At 48.0% G+C, this 25,391-nt stretch overlaps 2 protein-coding genes across 2 annotated transcripts; both read right to left on the bottom strand.

Annotated features, from left to right (window-relative positions):
- Positions 1-11,700: 11,700 nt before the first annotated feature.
- On the bottom strand, positions 11,701-17,061 carry LOC136489215 (uncharacterized). The gene is made up of 2 exons (XM_066485920.1): positions 16,891-17,061; positions 11,701-12,288 (listed from the first exon to the last, which is right to left on the bottom strand). Exons 1-2 carry the CDS (start codon positions 17,059-17,061, stop codon positions 11,701-11,703), a joined length of 759 nt encoding a protein of 252 aa, XP_066342017.1.
- A 3,553-nt stretch (positions 17,062-20,614) lies between these two features.
- LOC136485258 (protein AIR1-like) lies at positions 20,615-24,396 on the bottom strand. Its single transcript, XM_066482175.1, has 7 exons — positions 23,883-24,396; positions 23,272-23,376; positions 23,029-23,187; positions 22,008-22,169; positions 21,472-21,588; positions 21,267-21,374; positions 20,615-21,185 (listed from the first exon to the last, which is right to left on the bottom strand). Exons 1-7 carry the CDS (start codon positions 24,276-24,278, stop codon positions 20,754-20,756), a joined length of 1,479 nt encoding a protein of 492 aa, XP_066338272.1. The 5' UTR covers positions 24,279-24,396; the 3' UTR covers positions 20,615-20,753.
- Positions 24,397-25,391: the final 995 nt, after the last annotated feature.

Genomic DNA, 25,391 nt, shown 5'->3' with positions numbered 1-25,391 from the left:
CTCCATCCCGATGAAAGCCTCATAGACGGTGACAAAGCCGGCGACGTACGGCACCCTCTAGTGCGCACCTCATTCGGTGGAACCAGCCCCTTCTCAGTGAAGGCGGCCAGCACCATCTCATCTATGTTGGGGGACCTCCAACTCGACATCGCGCCCTAGAATCACAAACAGGTCTATGAGTTCTCCTTTCCTTCTCCCTTCCCCTATGTAAATAAGAGGTGGAGTAGTTGAGGAAAGGCGAAAGGATTGGGGCTAGAAACCCTCTCCCTTCCCCCATTCAATGCGGATGGGAAATGATGGGATGCGCCCTGACTGATGGGACGCACACTGACTGACGGAATGGCGCCTGGTCAGACAGGGCTTGGCCTAGGTATGGCCCACCACTACCGCATGCCGAGCGTGAGAAACAAAGCACCACCATGCATAGGTGACTCTTCGCCTTCCCAGGCAGGACTTGGAAAGACCAAAACAACGGGATCTCCGCCAGGAGAGACCATCGGGCTTCCTAAATCGAACGACTCAGGAAAATGCTGAGAGACAGGTAAGGAGCAAAGGGGTGCCCCACGTGGGCCATGCCAACTCTGTCATGAATGATAAGCATGGATCACGGTCGAACATTTCCGATTGGAGCTCTTCAAACCCCGTCACTCGAGTCATCAAGGTAACATTACTAACCCCCACTATTTCTTTATATAATCATTCATACATCCATACAAGCATTCATTCCATACACCCACACCCCTTGGATGATTCTACCCTGAATCGCCTGGGGGCTTAGGGGCTAAAGCATTACGTATGTAGTCAAATGCATCATAACGCTCCGTGTTGCGTCACGAAGCGGCAGTTGCCTCATTCAACATGAGCAATGATCGACCGGGGCTCAAAGGCTTGCCCACGAAGGGCTCGAGGCCGCCTCACGTCAAACAGAGCCAGGGGAGAAAACATAGATGAGCCCCAAGCAGCCCTCGCCCGGTCTGCCCCAAAGCGGATAGGGTCATCTCAACCTTCTCGTTCGATCCTAAACCTTACCAAACCCCCAGAATCTCCATCGAAGGGAGGCCAGCGGGCCACCCAGGTCGGTCTCCGGAACAACCCAGGCATCTACCGGGTTGTAGGTTAAGGAGTAGTGGAATGCCACAAGAGGGCAATGTCAACCCCGTCACGAACGATGGACCTAGATTTCACTCGATCATACCCATTAGCGAGCTCACCGAGCGCGTCACTCGAGCCCGAGCGATCGAGGCAAGCGATGGTAGCTCAGCCCCTCCGGTTGTGAGAAACCAAGGCCGAGGTAACGCACAAAACTCAAAACCAACCCCTGCCAAAGGCCAACGGGCCTCAGGGGCTCAAGACACCAAAAAATGCCTCGGCTGCACCAAGGCACATGACTCCGACTTGCCCAAATTCTCTCGGCGCTCCCGACGCATGGATCCGTGAGTTTGTTTCGATCCCTCGGCTGCGCCCTACGCCAGGATCCATGAGCTCCATCTTGCCCAATCCCTAAAAACAACTGCCTCGGCTATGCACGACACCTTGGTTGATGACCCTGTCTCGACTAAAATGCACGCTCACACGCCCGATGACAAAAAAACCCCCAAGCAATTCAGCCCGAATCGCTCGGGGGCTCAGGGGCTACACCCACGGGTGTGCTCGCGCGCACCTATTGACGAAACAAAACATCCCATGCCATCAAGACAAAAATCCCCCAGACGATTCTACCCGAATAGCCTAGGGGCTCAGGGGCTACACCTGCGAGTGCGCTCACGCGCACCCACCGTCAAGACAAAAATCCCCTAGACGATTCTACCCGAATTGCCCGGGGACTTGGGGGCTCCTGTCGGGTTCATAAACCCAAGGTCCCTCATGGACTGGCTTCCCAACAAAGGCTCGGCTCAACAGACAACACTACGAGCAACACGCAACTCATGGGCTGGCCCTAAACACCTAAACGATAGGCCAGAAGGACAATCCAATCTCCGACTGGAAGGCCTGGCCGAGCAGGAATGGCGTCCATTTCTGACTTCGTCCCGCCTCTCCCATCGGAAGGCCTCACGAAGAAGGAATAGCCCTTGCTTTCGACACCGGCCCACCTCCAGACGGCTTCTCCGACTGGAGGGCCTGGCCAAACACAACTTTTCAACTCTGACCCACATCTCCAACCGGGGATACGCCAAACCCCTGCTTACAGCTCTTCTTTGACTGGCGCAATCAGAGTCGACTGGACCAACCGACCGGGGATGCCCACTCGGTAAGGACCAGGGAATAGACAGAGAAAGTGCCCTGCGACCTCCCTGGTATGACAGAACCCAAGCAGTGTTGTAGGCGCCAACATTTTCCCCTACAGTGTTATGGGCGCCATCAACTCCCATACCAAACAAATACGGTAAGGACCCCCCCACGTGCCTCTGAGGCATCAACAATGTTGTGGGCACCGGAATTTACCATACTAGGCGAGTATGGTAAAACCCCTTGCATGCCTCTAGGTATCAACAGTATGGCAGGCACCCACGTCTGCCATACCTGAAGAAGACGACGCAACCTCCCACGTGCATCTGACACTAAACAGTATTGTGGGCGCCTACCATCATCTTGTACCTACTGGCATGGGCAGCAAGACTTAGTAGCATACGTACTCTCTCCCTCTCACTTGTAAGGCCATCCTCTTCATCTATAAAAGGGGATGCGCTCTCTTCCAACAGATAGATCGATCAGTTCACTAGTACACAACAACAGAACCATCAGGTTCAAACCACAAGCACACGCTCGAACGCTTAGCATGTAGCGGGGCTCCCGTCACTCTCGGCCCTTCAGACCAGAGTCCGACTAGACCTCCTATACCCCCTATTTTCTCCCTTCTGTTTGTAACCCCACAGCAAACTTCGAGCACCTGGGCTCAGGAATAAAGTCACCGACCGAGTCAAACTAGACGGAGGGCACATTGCCCGAACCAGTATAAACCCTGTGTCATTGAGAGTTAGGCCACCTCCGATCACAATATACAGCAAAACTACAAATATTTACGTGTTGGTCACTTCCTGCACTGACAAACATAGAGTCACCGAGCCCACTGGCGGTTAGCCACCATCTTCATCAGGCCAAGAACTTCACCTGCAACATGGTGGGATAAACCCTAAGTACTTGAATGTACTCAGCTAGACTTACCCGTCATAAACCAGAAATAAAGTGACACCAAGGAGTATGCAAGGCTTTATAGGTGGATCTAGCTTGACAAAATTTTGCATAAAAGCCACTAGTTGAGCTATACATTTTATAATTCGGTAACCAAGTTAATTATAGCTATTCATCTCTAGATTAGCAACTAACCTATGCCAAACTTGTGGAATATCATTTAGTAACATGCAATAGTAACCATAGCCGGTGTAACATTTCCATATTCATCATAACCATCAAATTCCATCAATTAATGCTACGTTGCCGCTGCTCAGTCAAGTTCTCACTATCCGGGTGAGACGGCGACTCGAATCGATTCCAACCAGCTAGGGAGTTATTCCTAACACAAACCCAAACATACCTGCACCAAGGTAGTCTTAGGTCACCTTTGGTACAACTCAGGTACACTCGTGGGTCCAAGCAGCGCCGCATCCTCAAGGATACTACCAGTCTGCCAGGAAGTTTAGGCCTAGCCTGCCCTTAGACTCACACCATTAGCTCCCCGCACATCCTTACTTCCACCAATGTGTGCATTTTCACTTACCGGGTATTGGCCTGAGTTGAGCTACTCGGCTTTGTGGTCGGAATGACTTATTCGGTCAACTAAGTGCTAGGCATGCGTTCAACATGACATGAGGACGTATAGCGAATCGGTCCTTAACCGACACAGATAGGGATAAATAGGCACCAAGACCTCCATGCCTTGTTGCTTCTCTATCACAATCCTGCCCAGTCTCCTTTTAGTTATCAACACATGGTTATTTCCACGATATCAATTATAGCCAACCGTGATCAGATATCTACTTATATCTTGCAGGTGACAGAAAATCACCCGACTTCTACCGGACTAAGCATGGCTAAGCATATATTCGATCCTGGACCTACATAGGATTCAAGATATATTTGTCTGGACAAGGAAAGTATATGCAACAAGTGGTTCCAATGAACCCCTAGTACTTAATGCATCAAATATAAAGGATGCAAGTGATATTTATAAAAACATAGGAGGCTTAGAATGCTCCAGGGCTTGCCTAGGATCCAACACTAGGTTAGTGTTCGTTAGAAGACACTCGCTTGGCGAGCATCTCCCATCTCGACACTTGCTTAGTCCTTCCGTCTTCTGGATGGATTCACTAAACTCCATCTTTGGGTTCGGCTCCAACATCACGTCCTTCACATGGTGCATCTAGCGTACCTAGATGGGATGCAACAATGCAAGTGCATGAATGCGAAGAATGGCAATATGAGATGCCTCACATAAAAGTATTCAAGATGAGCACAAGGTTACACCGAACATATATAAGCACTCCATGTTACTTAATTAAACATCCCACAACCTATCATGCTAGGATAGCAGGGAAGGTAGCACCAAGCATAACACAAGTTTCACAAGGTTTTAGGTATATTAACTTAACACCATCAAAGGCATGAGCCACACTTAGCAACACACAAAGCAAAGCAAGGTGAAGCAAACAATTTTAGGTACAAACATAGATTCTGAACAGCAGCACCACAGTCACTTGTTTTAATCATACCCAGAGTTCTAGGCATGCAAAAAGTGTGATTCATGACTTTTTGGAAATCTAATGAAATTATCTAAAACTTTGTTATTAATATCAAAATCTGATTCAACAAATAACAAGGTCAAAATACATCATGAAGCAGAGCTTATACAAATAATGACATAAAACTGAATTTAACTTTAGAAATGCATATCTCAAGTTATATTCATCCAACAAGCATGATCCTTAACTTTATAGAAATATTATTAAGTTATATATAACTTTATTATTACAATCTTAAGATGATTCTACAGCTAACAAGGCTAAACAACACCAAGAAGGCATCTCTGTCTGGATTTGGACAGAAATTTACCATTCCACTTTGAACAGCTATAAGTGGGGTTCTAGACCACCAAAAAGGGTGTTGTCTAACATTTTGGAAAGCTTAGGAAAAGAACTACAACTCTATTATTATCACCAATACATGATTCCATGTTTAAATAAGACAAACAATATAATCATTCAGATCTATCCAGAGGCCATGCAAAAACCTGACAGCAAACTTCTAAAATCTATAAATCCTAACAATCAGGCCTAAAATCATGACATTTTAGGACAAAGATAAGGAAATTATCTACAACTTTTGTATTCACCATATTTATAGAAAACATCATTTGATCCACGAAGTTATCATCACAACAGAAAATGCACATGCAGCTATTTCAGAATGTAGCAATTTGATGTTTCACTTATTTTTGCTAACAAAGAGCATGCACATATGAGCCATTCAAGAACTTCAACCACCACTAACATACTTAGCAACACTTTATTGAACCCCAATCACTCAAAGCATCACCAAATACAATTACAAGCTTTATCCCCAATTATGCTTTTATTAATCCTTTTTCCCAATAAACATATATATAATTTTAATGATATATGAGAACAACTAGTTTGGGGCTGAGACTTTTATGAGTGGTAGATGTTATCAAAATATGACTATTGCACAAATTTCACATGCTCAGGTTTTATAGATTAATTATTACAAAAAAGACAAATTGCTAATGCAAGAAAACATGTGAGAGCAAGATAAACCTAAAACACACTATTTTCTGCAAACATATGGCCATATTATGTATCAACATGACACAACAACATCATACCAAGGTAATGGAACCACCTTTTCCATTTTTGCATCTTCATAAAAATTATAACTCATTAAAACCATTTATCAAGCAATAAACAAGTTAAATCAAAAATCAATCATACTGCATCCAATGACCATGAAATTTTTACCACAACACGCACATAGCATCAATATCCTACCATCAAATTTTCACAGCAATTGGAGCACCACAACTTTAGATATGAATTTATCCCTCGAAAACCCTAATTAACCTAGATAAATAAAAACAGCAAAAACCTTCTACTAATTTGCTATTTTACGATTTTTCTACTATGTAGATCTACTCACAAGGATTCCAAAAGTTCTTATTTGCTATTTTATGATTTTTCTACAATTTATTATGATTTTTCAAAGTTTCAGCCATAAAAGAAAAACAAACTTGCACCGAGGACCCCGAACTTCCACGAAAATAAATTCCAGTGAAACAGTCCTTCTAGCCACAATTCACATGAGTCATGACTCTGCAGAAAACCCCTTGCACTTGTTCTAATTATTGCGTGAGGTCCCTCACGTGGATCAGAACAGAGGAGGCAGAGGAGGATCGCTGGCCAACCGATTTTCGACCGGTGAGGTCGTCGCCGGCGTCGGGGAAATGGCAGGGGAGCACCAGGGGGTCCACGCGCATCCATGGGACAGCTCGGCTTGGCCCAAGGCGGACCTAGGTGGCGCAGCCATAGCAACAGCGGCCCGATGGCTGGCGAGGATAGGCTCAGGGTCAGCCGACCTTGGCCAGCAGGGGTCGGCAGCGTCGGGGAGCATTAGGGGACCGACGCGCACCTATGGGTGGCCTCGGCTCGACCAGAGATGGTCTATAGCATCCCGGCCACATGCACGAGTAGACCAGTGGCGGTGGCCTTGGGCTCCTATCCTAGTTTGACCCGGCGGGGAGGAGCGCGAGAGCGAGGAGATGGTGGTGAAGTAGGTTGTGGCTGCAGTGCTGTAGTGGCCGGGTTGGTGGAGGATAGGGAAGGGAACGACGGTGATGGGCATAGCTCTGCTCGGCCGGTAATGGTGGGTGCGATAGAGGGAATGAGACAGCAAGAGGGAGGAAGGGAGAGCAGAATAGAGAGAGGGAGGCGAGCGCTCGGGCTTTTCCCGTCTCCACGCGGCGCGAGCGTTGGCGAGGTGGTAAGCATGCGAGGTTGCAAGGGAGCCACATGGCCTGTGGTGCCTGCACGCGGTCGGACAACGGTGCTGCTCCTAAAGCTTTCAAGATAGCTCAAAAATCAACTGAATCCCCAAACTTTTCCCCTCTCTATCTTTTGATTTGGTTGTCCTGTGATCACGGTGCAAGAGGCAAAGTTGTAGATCTTTGTGAGGTGAACAACATTGATTAAAGATCAAGAGCTAACTCGTCCTAGATTTGGAGATATAGATCTTCAAAGGAGGATACCCAAAAATGGAACTTTGAATTTTGGTTTCAGGCCAACTGAAATGGCATTTTTCTCCCTCTTCCAACTCCTAATTCGTTTAGTTTTGGCACAAGCTGTAGTAACCAAAGTTGTAGAGCTACGCAAGGTCAACAGCTTTGCTTAAAGGATCTTGGGCTGGTTTGGCATGGCTACGAAGATACAAGGCTCCAAAGTAGGGTATACAAAACTGAAAATTGAATTCAGTTAAGGGCTGAATTCAAGAAACTTTTTGTTGTTCTTGCAATAACCTTTGAAAGTCCAAACGTGCTCCAAAAGTGATGAGACTTATTTTGTTGTTTCCAACACAAAGTGTACTTCAACTCATAGTAAGGAAACCAATTGAGCTACCATGTAAATTTGGAAGATAAAATGTCACAAACTTGCCATAACGCTGCTATTGATCGAGGACTTAGAAAAATTTCAGAGGGGTCAAAACAGCACTGCATTCAAACTTGAGACCACTATATGAGACACTTAGAAGTTGAATCAAGTCTTCATCCAAAAATAAAGTTTGTTGTACTCCACTCAAACTTCAACTTTTATTTAAGGTCCAACTCCATGCAAGCACTCCAGATAGTTGGTCAACATAGGTCAAAACCATATCTTGAAAAGGACAATTTTAGTTATTCCCACACTTAGAAGCATTTTCTTGACATTTTCTCAACATGAACCCTTCATGACTTTTGTTCATGAGTTGAATTAGAGTTGTTTGAGCAAGGTTGCAAGGTTTGGTCGACATCCCATGCTTCCATTTGCTAAATAAAGCAATTTAAGCAAAAACGTAACTTATCATTTCATGTGACTTCTTGATTCCAAACTTCACGAAACTTTTCCACTGGTCAAGATGGATGCATGTTGATGTAATGTACATGAAACAAGCATGTTTAACATTACTCTTGTGAAATCTTAACAAGGGTCCACATGTAAGCAAAGGTGTGTTGTCCAAGTTCAAGTTGGGACTCAATTTCATAGATTGGACCACAACACCTTCATCATCACTTCAAAATTATGAACTAGAGATCATAATAATTGCTTGACATATCCTACTTACTTCCAATTTCCACTGCTTAACTTGTGACTAACACCCAGGGTGTTACAGCCTTGCCCCCTTATGGGAATCTTGCCCTGAGATTCGGTGCGAAAGACTTTTAAGGGAAGAGAAGCATGTCATCCATTTTCCAACATTAGTGATAGCATTAGGCTACTTAACTTTGGAGTATCAGAGAGGCTAATTTGGTCAAGACAACTTTCTGATATTTGCTCTTCGTAGTAAATTTTGTCTGAAGAATTTCTTTCATTAACTTCCATGAAGCATTGTTACTTTGGGAGGAATCCAAGACAGCACAACACTTCATTCTTAGGATACGGATAGTAGTTCATGACGCTGCCAAAGCACGCGGCCACGAGGGCAGCGAACCATGTCGTGGATGAGAAGAGGAAGAAGGAGAAGGGCGATAAGAAGGCAAGGCAGCGAGCGAAGCAGCGGGCGAGGCTGAACTGAGGAAAGTGGCGGCATGGTTTGGAGAAGAGGAAGAAGAATAAGAAGGCGATGGTTCTAGGTCACCCATCCAATGGGACGAGTTGGGTGGCGGGGATGTGGATCCATCTCTGCCATAGGTGAGGCCCTTCCTGTGGCATGCCTCGGGGCAAGAGGGGGAGGACGCACTGTCGGAGCCTACGGAATCAAGCCACCCCGCTCTGTCTGGGCCTTCCGCAGTGCCCCCAGAGTTAGCGGGAACCGGCCGCTCCGCTTCGTCCAGGCCTTCCGCGGCACCCTTGGAGTCGGTGGGAACCGGCCGCTCCGCTCCATCCAGACCCTCCGAGCAGAGGGAGGGCCTGAAGCGGCAATGTGCTGACGAGGAGCAGCCGAGGTCGGGCGGACCAGCCCCAAAACATCATCACCCGGTGGCGTCGAGGTGAGTTAAGAGTTTTTTTCGTCCTTCTGCTCTAACGAATTTTTGCCATAAACTGACTGTCATGTCCTTTGCAGCGTCGGAGGACATGGGACTCCCCTGAGGCTTGCGCCAAAGAAGAGCCTCGCCCTCCGGTAGATGCGCCAAGAGCTAGCTAGCGCCGCATCGGAGGTGAGCGGGAGTGGCGTTGCACCGAAGAAGAGCCTCGCCCTCTAGCAGACGCGCTAGGAGTCGGCTGGCGCTACACCGGAGGTGAGTGGGAGTGGTGTTGGGGCGGCCATGGCATCGACTAGGGAGGCACAGCCGATGGCTATGTCCACGGGAGAGCAGACAGAGGACGACGTGTCCGGGGCGCCCGTGGCGGGCGTGGTGTGGACAGGTGTGGCAACGACATCATAGGTGAAAGCGGTGCAGCAAAAGCCATCATCTACGTGGGTGGCTGCCTCCTCGATGGGGCGGATGGAGGAGGATGCACCCGAGATGTCCGTGGTAGACGTGGCGTGGCCGGGTGCGGCTGCGACCTCACAGGCGGAGACGGCGCAACCGAAGTCGTAGTCCGTGCAGGTGGCACATCTACGGTAGGGCAGACAGAAGAGGGCACACCCGAGGCATCCTTAGTGGATGTGGTGATGGGGCAGGCCTCCGTATCCATGTCACCCACCCCCTCTATCGCCGGAGGGGCCACTCTAGAGGAGTTGCTGTCACAAGAGGGGTCGGCGCCGCTTGGGATCAGCGCAGAGCCATCTTGGTCTCTAGTCCGGGTGGAGGGCGACCCGCACGTGTGGGGAGGATCCCAGATCTGGTGGGCAAACCGGCGGTACCTAGGGGCTATGCTTTTTGACCTCAATGACGCCACTAAGGAGAGGGAATGGGGGAGCATCCACATAAAGGTTGGGACCGCAGTTCACGCTCTGACCACCGCACTGAGCTCGTTGCGCGACATCATCACCCCGGTTGTCCAGGTATGATATGACCATGTTTCTGACCCTCATTTTCCCTTTCCATGCCTCTAAGTCTTGTCTCTACGCAGTGCCTTATGGTCCGCAGCCGGGAGAAGTCCCAATTCATTCATCGCGAGAAGGATGTTTGGGACCGCCTCTCCGAACAGACGCGGTGGAGTGAGGGGCTGGTTGCATAGCTCGCTGCCGCCCGTCAGGAGGTGGCTGAGCTTGCCACCGCTTCCTGGGAGCTGGCCGACCTCTGAGTCAGGGAGAAAGATGCTCGCAATGATGCCCATGAGGCCAAGGATAAGCTCATGGCCCTGATCAAGAGGGCATGCACGGACACCGTGGGGGCCGAGCGGCTATGGAATGAGCGAGACAATTTGCTCCAGGCCATAGAGGGGCTCCTCACAGAGTGTGACTTGGCACGCTAGGAGCGCGTCGACGCCCAGCAGCGGATTGATCTCCTCGAGGGTGAGCTTGAGGGGGGAGAGGGACCTAAATGTTGTGGCCAAGGGCGTGTCTACCAGGCTCGCCACGGAGGTCGGTTAGCGCTAGGAAGAGGTCCGACGCCTGGAGGCCGAGGTGACCCGGCAGCGCGATGAGGTGCGCAAGCTTTGGGCAAACATGGACGGTAAGCCTCCGGTTTCCCTCATTGTCTTTTTCCCTAGAATCCATGGTAGGCCTTTTGACACGGTTAGTATGTGACTTGGACATGTCTTGATGGCAGGCTCATGGCAGAGGTGATGAAGAGCCACAGCCTAGAGAAGGAGCTCGGCGAGGTGAAAGCCACCCTCCTAAAGGAGAGCGAAGAGCATGATACCCTGTGCGTCGCCGTCCAGCTAGTCTGTAGCGACCTCGAGCTGGCCCCGACGTAGGACATGAGCTCATTCATGGTTTGCGCCGTCCAGATCATGGATTGGGCACACGACATTGCGAGAGGCGTGCTCTGCTTTGGCATCAATTGGTCGTTCATGATCGCTTGCTCTCATTATGAGAACATCGATCTAGCGACGATGAGCCAAGGCTTTGCGCTCGGCTACTTCGATGCCGAGCTAGAGGACATCGAGAAGGGGGTGGCCCCTCTGGCATAGGACTTATCTACCAAGATAGAGGATGAGATCATCCCCATGAAAAATTAGTTAGTTAGATAAACGAAGTGATGGTCTTGTAATAAATGAACAAGTTTTAGTTCTTTTGTGTTATAAAAAGGTTACTGCATTCTGATCCTTTTCTGTTGTTAAGGCTAGAAAGCTTAAGGCACGGGCGAAAGAATCCTGATCACACTAGTGAGCAAGAACACCGTAGCCGCTGGGGCATAGGTTCCTTGCAGTTCAACCAACTTTACTCAGTGTTCGTTTCCACAGCTCTCGCTTTTAGATCTTAATGTGAGAAGGGGTCAGGCATAGTGATTATTTCTGAATAGGTATGCTCTTATCAGCCCTCGAGTGAGGCCTAGCCCTGTGTCATTTCTGGGGTCGGGTGTCACTAAGGATCGAGGATAAGATAGCGAAAAATAAAGCATTTTTGTATTTCAGAAACACCATTCATAGTTTTCATGGGCACACGCATATGCTAAGGGTAAAAACGACGTAGTTGCTTGATGTTCCATGCGTTGACGAAGACCTTGCCGTTGATGGTCTTCAGCTTGTAGGTGTCGGGTCGGAGCACTTCTGGGACGATGTATGGTCCCTCCCATGGTGGAGAGAGCTTATGACGGTTTTTGTTGCTCTGGACGAGGCGGAGTACCAGGTCCCCGATGTTGAAGGCCCAACCCCGCACCCAACGGCTATGGTACCGGCGCAACGCCTGTTGGTACTTAGCTGAGTGGAGGAGGGCAACATCATGCACCTCGTCAAGCTGATCCATGGCATCCTCGAGGGACCCCTCGACTCCCTGCTCGTTGTACGCCCTGACCCTTGGCGCTCCATAGTCGAGGTAGGTCGGGAGGATAGCCTTGGAACCATAGACCATGAAGAAGGATGTGTAGCCGATGGTCTGGCTGGGGGTCATCCTCAGGCTCCAGAGCACCACGGGGAGCTCCGCAACCCATCGTCCACCAAACTTGTTCAACTGGTTGAAGATCCTAGGCTTGAGACCATGTAGGACTATGACATTCGCGCGCTCGACCTGCCCATTCGTGCGGGGGTGCGCCACGGCGGCCTAATCGACGTGGATGTGGTATTCATCATAGAATCAGAGGAACTTTTTCCTGGTGAACTGTGTGCCATTGTCCGTGATAATGGAGTTTGGGACTCTAAAGCGATGGACGATGTTAAGAAAGAACAACACGGCTTGCTCGGACTTGATCACAGAGATCGGCCGAGCCTCTATCCGCTTTGTAAACTTATCTATGGTGACAAGCAAGTGCGTATAGCCCCCGGGCGCTCTCTTGAGAGGTTCGACCATATTGAGCCCCTAGACCACGAATGGCCCTATGATGGGGATCGTTTGGAGTGCTTGGGCCAGCTGGTGGGTCTGCCAAGCGTAGTATTGACACCCTTCGCAGGTGCGCACAATCTGTTCAGCGTTGGCTACTGCAGTCAGCTAGTAGAAGCCCTGTCAAAATGCATTTCCGACCAGGGTCCTAGTGATGGGTCGAGATGGCAGACTAGAGGGGGGTGAATAGTCCTTTCTAAATTTAACCGTGCTGTCTAATCGAAACAAATGCGGAATTAAAACAATCGGTCTAGCCAAGACTACACCCCTCTATCAAAGTTCACAAGCACCTTATAAAAATCCTAATTAGGCAACAAAGGTGCTGGGCTAGCTAGAGCTCACCTATCCAATTCTAGGAGCAAGGTCACACAAACCTATGCCACTAGTATTTTGCACACCGGGGAGCTCCTACACAATTCTAGTAAGCAAAAGCACAAAGCTCCTAAGCTCACTAGCAATGCTCAAAAACAAGGCAACCAATGCCAAATTAGAGAGCGCCAATACTTTGCTACACAAACTAAGCAATGTGACTAACAAGGTTACACAAACAAAATTAGCCACGCAAGAAAGCTACTTCTATGCTACACAAACAAGAAGGTAACTAGCAAGCTACACAAGCTAAATAATTATAAGAGCAACTACACAAGCACAATGTATGTGAAAGTAATTACAAGCTTGTGTAAGGGGATGGCAAACCAATGGGAAGAACAATGTTGACACGGTGAATTTTCTCCCGAGGTTCACGTGCTTGCCAACACACTACGTCCCCATTGTGTCGACCGCTCACTTGGTGGTTCGACGGCTAATTGGCATCACCCGCCAAGTCCGCACGCCAGGCACCACAAGAACCTACCCCAAAAGTGAGGGTAGCTCAATGACACGCTCAACTAAAGTTTCTCTTCGTAGCTCCCGCAGGGCGAGCACGATGCCCCTCACAAAGCTCTTCTCCGGAGCACTACACAAGCTTCTTGCGGGCTTCGACGGAGACCACCACCAAGCCATCTAGGAGGTGGCAACCTCCAAGAGTAACAAGCACCACCGGCTTGCAACTCAATCACCTAGTGCCACTCTATGCAACCTCACGATGCAATCGCACTAGAATCGCTCTCTCACACAATCGGATGATCACTATCAAGCATATGTGAGATGGAGGGCTCCCAAGCACTACCACATAAGCCACTAAGGCTCTAGTGTGCTAAGCTCTTCTAAGCTTATGGCCAAAGGCCGACCACCACTTTTATTTATAGCCCCATGGGCTAAAATAGTCGTTACCCCTTCACTGGGTGTTTTTCGGGACGACCAGACCACCATGTGTCCCTTTTCAAATGTTTAGCCATTGGTGCCCAATGGCTATCTCTACGCACAGTAATACCACGTGATCGGACACAATGTTAGAAAATGACCGGACGCGGGAGACGCAGTGTCTGGTCGAGTCCAGAGAGCTCCTAGAGCCGCTCTAGGCCAATCGGACGCTCCATTATAGCGCTGAGAACACGAGTCCTGCTGGTTCACACCGGACGCATCTGGTCGTTGCGTCCGGTCGAGTCCGGAGAGCTCCTAGAGCCGCTCAACTACGAACGAACGCGTCCGGTGTGGCTGACCGGATGCACCCCTGCGTCTGGTCCTCTTTGGACCAATACCCACGCCCAACGTCACCTCGACCAGACGCTAAATAGTGATTTCTCAGCATCCGGTCACTGCTATGACCCAGAGTCTAGTCACCTCATCAACTCTATCGTGCCTGGCCAGAATACCGGACACGTCCAGTATGGATATCGAACGTGTCCGGTCATGTCGGAAAGATACCGGATGCATCCGGTCCTCACGTTGGACGCGTTCGGTCACCCCATGACTAGCACATTCAACTCCTTTTCTTCACCAACTTCTTCTCCTTTGCAAATGTGCCAACACCACCAAGTGTACACCACCATGTGTATGTGTGTTAGCTTGTCACAAACATTTTTCAAAGGATTAGCCACTCAACTTGCCATGCCACTCGATCCTGGCGATGATGCAAAGTTAGATCACTCGAGTGGCACTAGATGACCGATATGCAAACAAGTTTGCCCCTCTTGATAGTATGACCATCTATCTTAAACCCGGTCATAAACTTCTCTACACACCTATGACCGGTAAAATGAAATGCCCTAGGTTATACCTTTGCCTTACGCATTCCATTCCATCTCCTCCATTTTTGATGCAACACATGCACCAACCAATCACCAAATGATATGATCCACTTTATATCATCACGTGACCGTATTGGTTCATCGATCTTGACTTCACTTGCTTTTCACCGTTGCCTTCGTCCATCGGTGCCAAGTCTTGCTTAAGCTTTACCGCCACGCGGTCCATCACTCCAAAGCCTCTGACTTGCCCTTCACGCTTACAACCGGTTCATCAAGTCAAGTCATGTCTTGATCTTCTCCACCTTGATCACATGACTCCATGTCATGTCTCATGTGCAATAAACTCCTTCATCATCACATGTGTGAGCTTTGCAACATCTTTGAGCCATCATCACCATCATGGCATATGTTGCTCACACACATGTACCTGTTGACTAATCACCTGTGTATCTCACTTAAATACATTAGTCCACCTAAGGTTGTCACTCAATTACCAAAACCAAACAAGGACCTTTCAATCTCCCCCTTTTTGGTAATTGATGACAACTCTACAAAGATATGGAAATTAAGCTTATTTCAAGCTAGCACTTCACACAAGTGTAAATTGCCAACTTGATTTGGATTTTATGCCACTTATCCAACATTTAAGCTCTATGTTAAGATTTGGATAAGCATCATAAAACCCGACTTGGAAGTGATAGCTCCCCCTACATGTGTGCTAAAATGATTTGGTTTCAAGTTTGCGCACATGCATGAATATGAAATTTGTGGAGTGTTATCACTACTAAGTGATGCTAAGGTGTATAGAATAACCTTTGAAGCGTGATACCAATCAGAGTTGCACTTTTAGCACCATCCTTAGCATCATGAGTAGCAAGACAACAAAAACACTAGAAACCTCATGAGATCAACATTATAAGCAAGGTTCTAGTACCCCGTGTAAAAATATAAGTCTAGCTACCATCCTATGTATGCTAGTTATCAAATCATCATTCAAATTCTACAACTAGCATACACCATACAAGCATGCATATTGAATTTAAAAGCTTATGCAATGCAAGCAAGCACATGAATATGCACATATCAAATGCAATCAATCAAAGTTCATGAGCTTGCTCGCCCTGCTTGTGTGCTTCTCTTGTCCAAGAATTTTGATCCTATCACATCCTTCAATGTTGCTCCCTTTTTGTCCATGTCCATGTCCAACCTCTACTTCTTTGTCTCAATTTCTCCCAAAGCTTTCATATCTTCTCAATCTATCCCCCAAAGCTTTCACAATCTCTCCCAAAGCAAAGCTTTAATATCTTTGTACAATATTTCCCCCTTTGTCATCAATTTCCATAAAAGGTGTGCTTCTCATTGATGCAAAGATTTGTATTTGGGGTAGATGGTTGAGGCTTGAATCTTGCATTTTTGATGGACATCACTTGATTGTTGGAATGACACCACTTGTATAGCTTCTTGAGATACCACACATAGGATCTTTGACCTTGATACCAATTTGTGGCACACCTCCCCCTATGTGATAGCATGGGTCATCCATTTGATAAACTTAAGCTCTTGTAGGTAAGGGATGCATTCTTCATTTGATGATCACTTAAAGTTGAGGATCACTTGTGGAACCATCGTTTTGCATGATTGATACCACATGTAGATGTGATACCACTTGAAAGAATTTTCTAGTATGAAACCACTTGTTAGATTTATCAATAAAAACCATTTCTTGAACCTTTGCTATCTTCATGAGTACCACTTATAGGATATCACTTGTGAGTTGATCTAGACATCACTTGTGAATACTTGATGAAATACTTGAGTCTAGATATCACTTGAAACAAACAAACTAGATATCCATTTACATTGTTGATCTAGACATCTCTCAGCAACTGCTTCCCTTGTTCGATGGGAATGCAATGCTGCAGGATCCCGGTGTGGCTTCGCTTATAGAGCTCCCCCTCAATAACAGTGAATGACTTGGCGCGACACGCGAGCCGCCGAGCCTCCGTTTTGTCCGTCGGTAGCACCTCATGGAGGTAATCGAGGTAAGGCGTCCTCCAGTCAGCAAGAGGGTCAGGCTCTGCCACTGGGTCTACGTCAAGCTCCATGACCTCGAGGTCAGGGGGAGCTGAGGGCTGGTCACCCCTGAGCCCGGGGTCGATGACCTGTCACTAGTTCATTCTGGCTCCTCGTAGCGGACCGAGGGCTTGTACTGGTCACTGGCAAAAATGCCTATTGGCACCGGCTCTCGGTCGGACACCATCTTTGCCAGCGTGTCGGCTGCTTCGTTAAGCCGCCTTGGGATGTGATTGAGCTCGAGACCATTGAACTTGTCCTCCAGCTGGCGGACCTCTCGACAATACGCAGCCATCTTGGCGTTGTGGCAGCTTAACTCCTTCATGACCTAGTCGATGACCAGCTGGGAGTCGCCCCGGACGTCGAGCCAGGGAGAGTATTCAAATTTGCTGAAACGTTTAGGCGCTAGCTTTTTGATAAAGCTATGATCGAAATGGTCTCTTTTTGTTTCTTGAATACAATAGACAGAACATGCACTTTCCTCTATTTTTGCTTTTATCGCATTGTATTTGTCATCTGAATTCAGTCCACGTATGTTCCAGTTCAAAATGTTCCAATTTATACTCTGATGACTACCTTGGTTGTTATAATCCATGAAAATTGAAGTGGCGTGACTGAAGGTACCCCAACCATAGGTAGGCCACCATAGTATCATGATAGAGCCATATCAGAGCAAGAAAACCACCATTCAGAGAGTAGCCACAACACCAAAAATGGGAGGCATTATTAGGATAGCCATATTGAAACCAGCCAAAATAAGCCAAATCTAAATCTGCATAAGAGCTGACACCGATCTGACATGAGCAGGTTTGTGGACTACCAGGATAATGACAAAGAAGATTGCAAGTCCATCCACCAGAGTTCTTGCAATAACAAAACAACAGACACGTCCAAAACAGGTTCAGAACAGACTTTTTATAGCAGCTTAACATAGGACATTCCCTGTCGAAATAGAAGTCTTGGGGGGCACTATCCATTAATAACTGGTGGCATGTTCTCCTGGCTACTCCTCCCTTCATTTGTTTCAAGCTCTATTCTTGATGAGATGAGTAGCTCTGCCGTCACCTCCGAAGGAGCGATCCGGTACTTCTGGGTTGCCACCTTCTGAATTTCAACAATAGGAATTTCAGGGTAAGCACAACCCATTTCAGCACACTTCTTTAAGTCAGATAAGCTAGGAAAGTTGACGCCAGGGCATGTATGAGGAAGTAAAATTTTATCCATGAGAGAAGATTGTGAAGCAACTCTCTTGCCCTTAGTCTTGCTTCTGGTGGTAGGACCCTTTGAGGAGGATGCTTGTTCAAGTTTGTGGCCATCAAGAGCAGCGTTCAGTCGACTGCTTCTTCTGAGGTTCTTGACTGAAACAGGAGTGTTGCACTTTCCTTTCTTAGTGTTCTTGCCACTGTTTTCCTGTGCATCAAGATGGTCATCAACTATCGTGTAATCTTCCGCTAGTTCAGAGAAAATAGGAGTTCTTTTCTGTTGCAGTTGATCATTTTCCTTCTCAGTCCTTCCTTTGAGCTTCTTTCTGCAGTACACTTTTGTGATTGGAGGAGTTCTGGTGAAGGTTGCTATGATCTGTCGCCTATCTTTCCTCATATCAGGGGTATTATTGTTGACAGGTCCTACTCCAGAAGTGCTGGCCTGAACAAGAATGGGCATAGTGATATCAAGATGAGGTAATGCCTAGAGCAGCTAAGTCAATGTGTTTGATGGAGCCAGGGATAGTCAAGCTGCCCAGGAGCCTTGAACCTTGGATGTTAATCTGATTGCTCATCCTCTACCTTAAACCTTCAAGCAGGAAATTGGTGATGTCCTCTCTCTAAACCCTGGTAGACAACAGCTAGGGAAACACACACCACTTGTAAGTTGTTGCCCTGAGAACCAATTTTGCAGTGGCCATTTTGAAGAATGACATTCTGTTCCTCAACAGGCTGATCTCCAACAATGATTTTAGTGCTCTGTCCTTCCCCCATATGGAAGTGTTTAGAGTCAGCAATCACCGACGACAGAGCTGCAAATTCACTGTCAGGAACAGGATTGAAAGGAAGTGAAGAGTGCAGTTGAGAGATGCAACACGTGAGGAAGCCTTGGACAGTATTGAGTACTAAAGGGTCATTAAAAGCATTGGGGTTAGGCGCCCACTCAATGGCATTGGCAGTATTAGATGCTGCTGTCATCTCTTCGTTTGAAGCGAGGGATTTTTTTCCCAGAGGAAGCTTACTGGGCTTTGGAGCCCATTTACGCCGAAGGTCCAGACGCCGTTTGACACAATACTTGGCTCGATGGCCATAATTATAGCAATACAAGCATCTAAAGGCACTCGTACAGTCTTTGATGAAGTGATCTGTACCCAAACATCTGAAGCAAACACGATGAAGGCGATTGAGAGTGGAGCTGAGAAGGTCACCTCGGTTAGGAGGCAGCTCAATTAACTCCTGGGACGGCTTCTTGCTGGCTTGGGGATGAGACCCGTCATTAATCATTTCAGCTGGCTGAAAGTTGGCGGCCTGCTCAATGTTGCCAGCTTGATAAATGCTGGCGGCTTGATCTGGAGGGTTGTTGATGTGAAGATCTTTTTTGGGATTTTGAAAGATGCCTTGGTTCGAAGTGCCCTCTGTACTTGGCGCTGAGGAGCTAGCACTCTTGCTAGTACCAACAGGAGCACTTTGAACATTATGAACATTAAGGTCACCATTGACATTGTGAACACCAAGAACACCAGAAGACGTCTGAGAGGTTTTGGGAGATGGCATGTGCTCAGAATCCCTTCCAAGACCAGAGGCAGCTGTGGAGAAAACCAAATCACTGCTGGAAGAAATAGTGATAGGACAAAAGAACTTGCCAATCTTGATGACTGGGCCAATCTCAGTAGGACGAGATTTACGAGCTGGGGAATCTTGAATGAGCTTACTGCATATAGAAATATTCTTAGAAATCAATTTGCGCTTATTTTTAGGACTAAGCACCGTTGTCCAACTAGCTTTCTCTTCTTTCTCCCAAGGCTTCTTCTCAAGTTCTCAATTATCACCTCCGTCTCGCCACAAGTGGAAATAGACGTCAAAATGAGCAGTCGTGATTCTTTTGAGAGATCGAATTAGCAGACCAACATGCTTGGAGGCGACGGAAAAACGGAAGTGGCGGTCACTTTGGTAATTGACATGAAAACCAGCGGGAGCGCCTCCTAGACAGCAGTGCAAAGCCAAAGCAACTGAATCTTCAGTGAGACGAAAAAGAAACCTTCTGAAGACCACGAGAAGGAAGAAGGAGCCATCCAGGGAGGAAGAAGGATGATGCACCAAGGAGGAAAACTTGTGCATGACCTCAGCTTCGAAGCACTTACCCAGGGAGAAGTCCCTCTTTGACCAGCTCTGCAAGAGGAGGGTCCTGCTCGAGTTGGATGAGAGCACCCGGAGATTGCCGAGCCATCAGAGGCGACCTTGCCGGAGAGGGGCCTCCCCAGAGATGCGCCGGATGCAGCCTGGGGTCAACAGCGACGGGGAAGACGCGAGAGCACTACAAAGGGGAGGGGGCGGCTGCTAGATCAGAACAGGAGGGCGAGATGGCTGGCTGCGCCTACGCGGGAGTCGCGCGAGCTAGACTGTGCGCTGGCCGGTGACGCGGGCAAGAACAAGCTAGGCTTCACGCGGGCCGGCAGCTCGGGCAAAGGCTAGCGAGGCTGCGTGCAGGCCAGAGGTGCAGCGGGCGGCGACCGACACGAGCGTCCGCATAGTTTAGCATTTCATTGTTTGTTCATGTAGTTACAGGCTTCAGTTGCCGTTTCTGCAAAGGCATTATCTGGAGGGCAACCCCATACCATGGGAGCTTGCTCACAGTAAAGAAAAAAATAGTTTGAACCGGATTACATATATACTTAATCTCAGACAAAACTGTCAAAGGGCATGAACCCAATAGTTAGAGTTCATCCCCAGGAGATAATGGTTATCTATGGCTAAACAAACCACAAAATCAGGCACGTGCATCCAGCTAACTTCTTCCGAACCGGACATGGGTATTGCTGGCGGCGAATCTTGATGATGAGAAACCATGTTTCTTAGTGCTGGGTGGATAATTCGAGTTCGGTGACGTGGTACTACCATGGTTGTGCCTTCGTGAAGACTGGGGAGTGAAATAGTCATCACCAGACAAGAATTGGTGATTTGTGTAAGACTTCTTGGGAGTAGATGCGGAACCCCATCCATTGGATTTGTACTTCTTGAATGGTAGATCATCACCACCAGTCCACCAACCTCTCGATTTGGATTTATGACGAGGTGTGTCCATTCTTTCCTCAAAATGGGGGCTTTTCCTTTGGCTTGTTTTACGGGCATCATGAGGAGCTGATCTAGCACTGGGATCCTTTTTCCATTTTTCCTTCCTCCGACTGTGTGATGATGACTTGCCTTTCGACTGATCGGACTGCAGAAGGAAAAAAAACAGAAACTTAAATACAGGTAACTACTGTTATTGGAAAATAATTTGTGGGATGCTTATAACAACCTTGGCATTCTTTGTGCAGCCACGTGCGAAGTGACCTTCCTCACCACATTTGTAGCATAAGGTTGGAGTTGTGACAGCACTAGTTTCCCTACGTTGCTTGGCACATCCCTATAATAGAAGGTCCAATGTTAATCACCTGCCATGAGAAGCAACATGTGGCAACAGTAGAAACTAGATGACTTCAATAATAAGCATTAAAACTTACCAGACCAGAATGACCAGATTGAGCACAATTATAACAGCTAATTTGTTTCGGACAATTGTCAGAGAAGTCGGAACAACATAGATGGCCCTTCTGATTACACACGTAGCATCTTATTTGCTGCATAATCAAAAATAAAATTATTAAGGGGTAAGCTCTTCTACACAATCTGACTTTGTGACTCTAACCTTGCAGCTCGGACACTATTGCACTGCACAAATAGAGGGCACCTATCTTATCCTGTAATACATGTTGTAGATTCAAAACATTGCACAAGCAAGTTTCAGGGGTCCTGTTATGGAAGGGAAGGCACAGCATAAAATTTACCCAGTTTACCTACAGAAACATCAAACATTTACAGCCTAGTCACCTAGCCCACAACAATTTGCATCCAAAAATAAAAAATCTAGCTCATATTTAATTCCTGTATAGGCTTTTCTTCAGACCAACACTAGAGGAAAATAAATGCCAACAAACAAAAAAATCCCATTATGGAAACAAGATAACAAATTAGCTTAAACAAGGCAAAGAAGCACTACCTCGATATCATCTGGTGGGTAATCATTGGTACATCCAAACATATCATGACCTGTTTCTCCACATCTTAAACATAATGTGAATTGATGATCATTTCTCTTGTGCTTATCAGGGCAGTCTTTCGCCATATGGCCTCCTTTTTTGCAGATGAAACAATCTTGACCCTGTGAAATAATGGTTTGTTTATTCTTGAGAATGCTAAACACCGACAAGAACCATCACAAAAATCATTACAAGAGGAATATATACAGATAATAGTACCAAAACAGATGAATAACACAGAAGATTCAAACAAACAAAAGAAAACTTGATCATTCTTTACTTTTGAATACAAAGGCAGGCATGAATATGGAAAGGAATATATCAAAAAATATTTGAAATTATAAATCATAAAGATAAAGATAATGCTACTGCTCAAATGGGGTGAATAAGCATGAGAATAGGAAAAGTGAACTTAGTGAAGAGAGCTAAAAAGTATAAAGTACAGGAATCAAAAGAGGAGCTGTTTAACCAAAGTTAACAGTAGATGTAATTTGAAGGAAACATATGCGTTGTGCTAAGATATCACATCCTGTGCACTTGGTACACCAAATCAGTAATGATTAATGAACTTCCTTTCTGTCTAGAAATACATGCATTCATAGAGAGAAATACATACATGCTAAACAGAAGGAATATTTTCTAAAAATGTTTGAAGTAACAAAGTTCAAGATATATTTCCTTTTCTGCTAGAAATAAGCGTGTTCTTAACAATTCAATGCAGATATTGTAAGACTGTTCCAAGTAACAAGCTTAAGATATATTTCTTGAAGACATCACAGCATGGGCAAAGTACATTTGCAAGATTGCGAAATTGAAACCTAAACAAGGTGAAACATGTTAAAATTAAAAGAGTTGAATTATCATCCTACACAGAAACATTACGCTCAAACAACAAAAACAAAATAGATTGAGCTAGTCAAGGGCATGAATGGACATACCCAAGTCACCGAGTGATAATCCCTCGGAGATAGGGTGACCAACCTGCGTGCACTGCTTTGCATTGTGCCCGAACAACCCACAAACAAAGCAAGGCTTCTTCCGCTTTTCCATTGGGCAGTTTGCAGCTACATGTCCTTCCTCGCTACAATTAAAGCAAGTCGCCAACAAAGTTTCCCCAGGATCAAAGTATCTTGGTATGCGCTGGTCACAAGTAAAGGCAACACCGCAACACGATGGTAAGCTTACATTAGCAGCACAAACACAATAAATTCACATGTCACTTACAAGGAGCTTCCGCAGAACCATATTGTCAGGTGCAGGGACATCAGCCCCATCTCCAGTTAGCACAGATTCTGCTGTCCCAATTGGCCCCTCCTGGGTGCTACCAAGCTGAAGCCAGAAAGAATAAATCCACTCATTACTGCCTCTAAAGGAGATAAACCTAGCATTTTGTTCCCAAGGAAGGAACACTGAGCTCAAAAGGTTTTTAACTTAATCCCCAGAAAAAAGAAGGCACTCGGGATATCAGTCTTCAGATAATCTTCAATTTCAAATGAAATCAGCTAATTCTGGCCAGCAACAGCAGGACGAGCAAAGATGCTACTTTGCACTCCTAATCAGCTAAATTGAGAAGCTTCCCCTAAGCTCACAATAGAGGGGGAGTAGGCACTAGGCAGTACAATCACTCGATTCTATATGGGATTACTTAGCTATAAGCATCGAACCACGAATTTCACTGTTGAATTGAACACAACACCCAAACTAGAGGGGGAGTAGGCACTAGGCAGGGATTGCTTAGCTATAAGCACTGAACCTTCCCTGTTGAATTGAACACAGCACCCATACCAAAGGAGTAAGAGCTAGGGGGGAGGGGAATGCTCAAGCCTCAAGCTTACCTCCTTCTCTTCCTCCTCTACGGCAGCCACCGCCGCAGCAGCCTCGGTCGCCTCCTTCCGATGCTTCTTACTCTGCTTCCGGCGCTCCTTCTTATTCTTCTGCTTCCTCCGGGGCTCATCCGCCTCAGCGAGCTCCACCACGGCGTCCTCGTCGACCTCCTCGTCGCCGGAGGACACCGAGAGCAGGTCGGCGAACCCGGGCGCCCCGCCGCCGGACGCCCCGCGCCGCTTCCGCTGCGCGCGCGCGAGGATCTCCAAGCTGAGGTCCTCGTTCCCCAGCTCGTCGTCGTCCTCGTCGTCGTCGCCGGCGCCGGGGCGCGGCTGCCGGGAAGGCGGGGAACCATCTTCGTCCAGGTCTGGGTCCCGCCGCGCCCTCGGGAGCCAGCGCTGGGCCATCGGCGGCTGCGGCGGCGGCGGGCGAGGGGCAGATGAAGGAACCCTAGCGCGCTCGATCTGGAGGCGGCGCGGAGAAGTGGGATGGGAAAAGCGGCTCTTCGTCTGCTCGTGCCGTCGTGCGGGCCCGAGAGCGCGTGCCGATGCAATGGTGGTGCGGGCCCCGCTGGTCAGGGTGTGATGTGTTTGGTTGAATCCTCTGGCCGTGGACGCACGCCTATACTCACCTAGAACTGTTTGGTCAGTTGATTGAAGCCTTGAAGGTAAGAGAAGCAGAGATAAGAAAGGGTATAATAAGTCCCTATTGGTGGTAATTGTAAAAAAAAAAACCTATTGGTGGTAGGATAACCTTAGAATGGGGTATCCCGTTCGAACATCAAAGGGGTCGCTTAAGTCTCATCGAAAAACAAAGCTAGAAGGTAAGCCGTGAGCCCCTCACCCGCCACGACCGAGCCCACCAGACCCTCCGCCTCGCCTCGAGCCTCGTGCAGGAGGTCTCGGCGTCCTGACGCAATCTCCGCCTCGCACGAGGCTCTCCACGGAAGGCCTCGGCAGGGAACGCAATCTCCGCCTCGCGCGAGGCTCTCCACGGAAGGCCTCGGCAGGGGGTGCATTCTCCGTCTCGCGCGAGGCCTCATTCTCCGTATCGCTCGAGGCCGGTTCGTCCGCGGCCCGTCGCCCCCCCCCCCCCCCCCGTCTCGGCCGACCCTCCCGACAGCGCGTCATGTCTCATTAATACTTCAACCACTCCCGCAATCTCAGCCGGACGATGGCTCGACACCACAGAATGGCCGACGGGACCTGAGGTCACATCAACACCATGTCGGCTGGGACAGGGCACGGCGGGGATTACCGACCACTGTGTTCTGACGCTGTGCCCACGATCAGCGCCCACACTGCACTGTGCCCCGTGATCCCCGCCTCGAAAATAACATCGCGCGGACTACTTGGCCCGGGTCACCACCGCCTCCAAGCCAGCGCGCCAGATCAGCCGCCCTCTCGAGGCCTCGGCACTATACACCAAGGTCTCGGCTATCCTGGGATTCGTGCCCGCCGAGACCCCCACTGCGGTGCAACCTCGGCACTGACCGAGCCTCGGCCTCACGCGCCGCCAAT

The sequence above is a fragment of the Miscanthus floridulus genome, chromosome 10 (assembly GCF_019320115.1).
Source record: "Miscanthus floridulus cultivar M001 chromosome 10, ASM1932011v1, whole genome shotgun sequence".
NCBI classification, from domain to species: Eukaryota; Viridiplantae; Streptophyta; class Magnoliopsida; order Poales; family Poaceae; genus Miscanthus; species Miscanthus floridulus.
Note: the sequence above shows the minus strand (reverse complement) of the source record. Positions and strands in the feature narration are given on the sequence as shown.

Excerpts from the sequence above, each read along its gene's own strand:
- LOC136485258 (XM_066482175.1), bottom strand. The coding sequence starts at position 24,278 with ATGGCCCAGCGCTGGCTCCCGAGGGCGCGGCGGGACCCAGACCTGGAC. Across the intron at positions 23,188-23,271 it reads TGGTTCTGCGGAAGCTCCTT|CGCATACCAAGATACTTTGA; the intron begins GTAAGTGACATG and ends ACTTGTGACCAG. Across the intron at positions 21,375-21,471 it reads AATCTGGTCATTCTGGTCTG|GGATGTGCCAAGCAACGTAG; the intron begins GTAAGTTTTAAT and ends CTTCTATTATAG.
- LOC136489215 (XM_066485920.1), bottom strand. The coding sequence starts at position 17,061 with ATGGCTGCGTATTGTCGAGAGGTCCGCCAGCTGGAGGACAAGTTCAAT. Across the intron at positions 12,289-16,890 it reads GTGACCAGTACAAGCCCTCG|GCCGCCGTGGCGCACCCCCG; the intron begins GTCCGCTACGAG and ends CACGTCGATTAG.